At 32.7% G+C, this 6,129-nt stretch overlaps 2 protein-coding genes across 2 annotated transcripts in view; one reads left to right on the forward strand and one right to left on the reverse strand.

Moving 5' to 3' along the window:
- LOTGIDRAFT_160586 (hypothetical protein) lies at positions 1 to 4,418 on the forward strand (the record flags this gene model as incomplete). Its single annotated transcript, XM_009055698.1, has 6 exons — positions 1 to 322; positions 2,230 to 2,275; positions 2,618 to 2,743; positions 3,198 to 3,269; positions 3,482 to 3,653; positions 4,119 to 4,418. 6 exons carry the CDS (start codon positions 1 to 3, stop codon positions 4,416 to 4,418), a joined length of 1,038 nt encoding a protein of 345 aa, XP_009053946.1.
- Positions 4,419 to 5,006: 588 nt separating this feature from the next.
- The window catches only part of LOTGIDRAFT_160587 (hypothetical protein), a gene marked incomplete at both ends in the record, with an annotated part of 2,588 nt that continues 1,465 nt past the window's right edge, over positions 5,007 to 6,129 (reverse strand). Inside the window, one exon of the mRNA XM_009055699.1 lies at positions 5,007 to 5,132. Coding sequence (XP_009053947.1) covers positions 5,007 to 5,132 — 126 coding nt within the window. The remainder of the gene's footprint in view (positions 5,133 to 6,129) is intronic.

A 6,129-nucleotide genomic window follows, 5' to 3' on the forward strand; every position in this document is an offset into this window, starting at 1 on the left:
ATGATTTATCCTCGATCTATATACTTCCTACTCATCGCCTTTCCTTTCTTTGTTATATTCCTGTTTTTTCGATATCAGTCGCCATTTGATCTACTACCACATGTTGAAAACGAAACTATGCTCCCCAAAATAAGCATGATACAACAAATGAATAAAGAAAAAGAAAGTATGCTCCAACAAATAGCGAAAGAGAGAGAAAGTATGCTCCAACAAATAGCGAAAGAGAAAGAAAGTATGCTCCAACAATTGAAAATGAAACAAAAAGAACCAACCGTTTCTCAAAACATTGGAGTAAATGATTTGTGTACATTGATTGATAAAGGTGAATTATATATTTTTTTGAGGTAGCATGAAATTTATGTATTACAATAGAAGACTCCAATCGTGTATTTATTGGATTTACATAAATATACATTGTGTATCACTCCTTATTATATATTCCTATAGCAAAGAGTTGAAGTTCGTAGACATTATCAAATTCATTGAATTACTTTTACTTAAAGATCGGTTCCCTCATTTTCATTTATGAAAATCAAAATGCTAATACTCATATGAATAGAATGTAGAGGTGTTCTAATAAGTTGGAAAAATACCAGTTTGTCGAATTAATTCATAATTAGCTAAATTAGAAGAGAATTACCAGCAGAATTCGAATGAGTGACCGATCAAAAAAAGGTCAACAAGTCTTTTTTAGTTTATCCAGACTGTACATACATGGACATTTATGATTAGTCAAAACTTAAATTATATGCAATATAAGAAAATAATGATATTAGAAAGAATATATGCTAATTCATTATAATCAAATAGTTTGATTAATTTGACACTAAAAAATAAGGAAACCCATCTTTAATGTTTCCCGCACCAAAACGGATCTGAATTTACAACCAATCAGATTTCAATAGCCACTGTAGGCTTGGTCAATTACAAAGATTTTAAGCAACCTCCAGGCCATCTTTTGTCGAAGCTTTGCATAGAGGCTAAATGCCAGGGGCTTAGTCAGATGGTCATCCCAGATATCACAAAACCTTCATTATTTATAATGCTTATGTTTTCAGTATATTATTTTGTCATCAGTTTATTTAAGTTATTATACAGTGGTGTAACCTATTTTCGTGGATATAAGGATATAAGTTAAAAAAACCAATTTTTTTTTTATGTCTTAGATGTTTCCTCAGATATTCTACAAAATAATCAAAATTGGTTTATTTCGATTTTCTTTATGAATCCTTCACTTTGACCCATATTTCATGAGCAACCAACTCGCCAACGGTGGCAGAATGCGTCACCTATTTTCGTGTACAATGTTTGATCCATAGATAAGTCTAGAAAAACATGTTGTATGGATACCGGGTGGTATAATTAACTTCTCTTAGTATTTATCTTTAATATCAATTCATTATAATTAGTGACAATTCCTTCAAAGAACCACGATTTAAAAAAAAAAACAGTGACTGACAAAATAAGATACGTAGCGAGATTTATTGCTAAAAGTCACTGAAACAACATAAGAATATGGCCCGCTTTGTGTTCCATAGAATTTTTCTGCTGACACGGAATCCGCTAGTTGATCACGTGACTTCATTCGTTGGACTATATTCTAGCAGACGACACTTGGAATTCCGATTACCGCTTGGGATTATAAGGAAATTCGGCCGATAAAAAATGGTGACGTTTGGTAATAAGTGAAATCCGCCATTTTGTATTTGTCAAAGTATACATTTTACCTTGCTTGAAACTACTGGATTCATTCTACTAGCTGACATTGTACAGAAAACCCATGTTTATCAAAGCAAACTAATGCGGAGGTCGCGCAAGGTCGTTCATGTAAATTATTAAACATTTCCGGAAATCCACGAATAATAGGTTTCCACGAAATTAGGTTACTTGACTAGGTTACTTGAAATATACAGTATTAAACTACGCTCGTATACAGGTCGGAAGTGAAATGAGATGAACGGAGTATTACGTCCTACTTTTCTGCACCATGTGGTCTAATGAAGACGGGCAACGTCATTTAGGGTGCAGGGTGAGGGAAATTTTTGCCAGGACAGCCGGCATTAGCCTGCTCTTTTTCGATTTCCAACTGTCGAAAGGTCTTCATTAGCCCACATGGTGCAGAAAACTAGGACGTAAAACTCCATTCATTTCATTTCTGATACAAAAAAGGCACACGTCGATGCCATGTATGGTTAGGTATTTTAAGTTAAATGTGTTTATATTTTTAAGGTATTGCAGTTGACTCTTGGTGGAAATATGTCTGTTTGATTGAAAGGTAATTATTACGCCCTATACTTCCAGTCTTTTCCTGGCTTATCTGTGAATCATTTGGTAGTTGGGATCTGAAAGATTTGATGCAGAATTGACAAGGGGGTACTCACCAGGCAATAAAGTGCTCAATGATTAAAATTTTGATAAAAACTAAGAGTGTTGGGGGGGGGGGGGGGGTGGTTCAGCTCCCAATTGTGAAGTGAAAGCGTGTTCTTTATCACACATTGTATTCATTTAAGAATATTGGATACATTTTCATGATTATCCACCAATTCTGTTTCTTTCAATCACTGTATGAAAGATAATGATGATATGAATGTGTAAAAATAAAAATATTTTGTTGTAGGAGCATCGACAAGCCTGTAGGTTATAATTGTAAAGATGCTAAGAACATGGGAAATTGGAAAATTTGTTTTGATGAAAAATACAGCCCGATTCGTCCAGATAAACCCTGTCTAGTTTATTCATTTGGGTAAATATTACTTAGTTTTGCTCAATTCAGGGTCGTAACTAGATACAGGCAAATCAGACAAACCCCATACCACACTGGGTAGTTCGTTCATGGAAATAACACACACGAACGTAAATCACAGCCATTTTGAATCTCTACCTAAATAATCGAATGTTTTAAAAAGGTTATAATATTTCAACAAAGCATTCACATCACATTTAAAGCAAATTTCTGAAAACCTTTAAACATGATTTGTTAGAGTTTATAAGTTATCGATAACAATTTTCCATATTATACTACTGTACGAAGTCGATATTCATGTTTAGATTGGAATGAAAGAAATTACTTTTGTATTGCAGTTCGACATTAATACGATATCTGGAGATCCTGATATTTTTTGGTGCCTATATATGCCGATTAAATGTGAACACATTTTTGTCAAATAATAACTGGTTTTTCGATCTGTTTATTTTAGGATTGCTGGGGATTTTACTTTTGATGAAGCTATGGCTAAAAAAGGTTGTGAGGTGTATTCATTCGATCCAAGGTGATAGAAACAAATGAAAAATCTATGCTATCAGTGTCCCTAATACACATATGTTTTTATACAAAAACTACCACAATTCGCATTGCTGAAATAACAGACGTGTCTCTAGAAAATAAGTTTTTGAATGGAATTGGAAGGAGTCTGTCTCATCAGCTAAATGATTAACCTTCTAAAATTGATAAATAATCATAAATTGTTACCATCACTTTCAGCATGGGACTCGAAGACTACACACATAGTAAAAATGTTTACTTTAAAAACATTGGGTTAAGTCACGTCGATGATGATAATTTCTCACCAAGATTTGATATTTATGTCAAGAAGCCTCAGATTTGGAAAACTCGTACACTGAGATCGGTTATGAAAATGTTAAAGCACGAAAAGGTAGGTTTAGATCCGGGTTAGAGAACGGTTATGAAAATTCTATATCATATCATGAAATGGTAAGCTTGGGCCCAGTAGCTTAAATAATTAAACCTCTTGGTCTAGGCCCATGTTAGAACTCGGTTGTGAAAATGTAACACCATGAAAAGATGAGTCACGCCCCGGGGTGAGGTCGGTTATGAAAATGTTACACCATGAAATGGTAAGATTAAGATCGGTTTGAGCTCATTTATGAAAAAGCTACCTTTTCGATTGATTTTTATAACGGGCATTGTGAAAGTACATGTTCCCTTAGCATAGGCCAAAATTGCACTATGCACCAGATCCTGTTCAGTTCCTATGCTACCAGCTTTCCAAAATCTGTGGCTAATATACGTTACTAACATAGAGACGGATGCATCAAGCATGATGTAAGCTGTCTGAAAAGAAAACTCCATTTCATTTTATTAAATTGATAATTTTCAGAGAGTGATAGACGTATTGAAATTTGATATTGAGCTAGCTGAATGGAAGGTTATGATGAATATAATACAAGACGGGATGCTGCCTAAAATACGACAGCTACTTACAGAATGGCATATTTTTCCACGAGGACCAAAACGAGATGAACTCAAAACTTTTTATGAAATGCATCGTGATTTGCCATCACACGGACTGGAGACGTTTTATAGAAGAGGTCATACTCGCAGACATTCAAATATACTCAAATTTAATTCTCAAGCTGAATCTTGTTTTGTCAATGTTAACTTTACAGATCCAAAATAAATTATCACTCTTTTGCTTAGGAGAACATTTATTTACGATGCTTCTTTATGGATGCGTTAAATTCTGAATTATCACTTTTTGGGGGGGAAATTTAATACAAATGCAATATAAATTTTTGAATGCTCAGTGGATGGTTTTTATTATATGTGGAAACAATATTATACCAGTGTACATGTCATATTGGATGAATAAACCAAGTACTAACGATCCGAACCACAAAACAAAACCCCAAATCCAAAACAACATATTGGCAATATGTGTTCGAAAATATAACATTATCATGGTTTATTTAAATGTATCTTTTAGGTTGTGTTAAATATTTTAGAATATTGTTGCCTGATTTGTTATTTTCGTTGTGTGAATTGGGATGTCCTTTTTGTCTTCGCAATTATCATGAGAATTAAATATCAAAATAAAGATTCCGTCGTCCAGCTGCACGTTCGAAATCTGCGACCGCCCAGTCGGTCAGTTTGTCAATATGAACGTTACTGATATCAACTTTGGGACTACTATTATTATCTTTATTCCCTCCAAAATTTAAAATACATCATTAATATTAAAAAAAGTAATCAAAAATGTTATTAAATTTTATTTTAATAAAAGGTCCATATAAGCACCGGTTATTAAAGATTTTTCTGTTATATCAAGTTTCTGCATTAAATCTTCGGCAATCTTTTCACCTTCCATGATATCTTGATCTGGTTTCATTACCACCTGAAACGATTACATGAAAGTCAAAAATTATCAAAATTGATTTTCAAAATAGTACACATCAATGGGAAAATAGAAATGAGTATAGGCATGGCATGGCGTTCCCGGCTTCGTTAGTAAAATCACGAGTAGCGATTCAATGATTACTACCTTAAAATGGACATAAAATTTCAAACCTCAATAAAGTCTCAAACCAATTACCAGGTGTCATGACTAAAGAATAGAATCTCTGTATAATTATAAGACAATATACCCATTAAACTAATACAAAATATTCCCACTGTTAAAATAGTGCTCATTACATCAATTGTAGAGTGATATAGAGATATCACTGTTAAAATAGTGTTCAATACATCAGTTGTAGAGCGATATAGAAATATCACTGTTAAAATAATGCTCAATACATCAATTGTAGAGCGATATAGAAATATCATTGTTAAAATAGTGTTCAATACATCAATTGTAGAGTGATATAGAAATATCACTGTTAAAATAGTGTTCAATACATCAATTGTAGAGTGATATAGAAATATCACTGTTAAAATAGTGCTCAATACATCAATTGTAGAGTGATATAGAAATATTACTGTTAAAATAGTGTTCAATACATCAATTGTAGAGTGATATAGAAATATCACTGTTAAAATAGTGCTCAATACATCAATTGTAGAGTGATATAGAAATATTACTGTTAAAATAGTGCTCAATACATCAATTGTAGAGTGATATAGAAATATCACTGTTAAAATAGTGTTCAATACATCAATTGTAGAGCGATATAGAAATATTACTGTTAAAATAGTGCTCAATACATCAATTGTAGAGTGATATAGAAATATCACTGTTAAAATAGTGCTCAATACATCAATTGTAGAGCGGTATAGAAATATCATTGCCAAAATAGTGTTCAATACATCAATTGTAGAGTGATATAGAAATATCACTGTTAAAATAGTGTTCAATACATCAATTGTAGAGCGATATAGAAATATCACTGTTA

This window comes from Lottia gigantea (genome assembly GCF_000327385.1).
Source record: "Lottia gigantea unplaced genomic scaffold LOTGIsca_25, whole genome shotgun sequence".
Lineage (NCBI taxonomy): Eukaryota > Metazoa > Mollusca > Gastropoda > Lottiidae > Lottia > Lottia gigantea.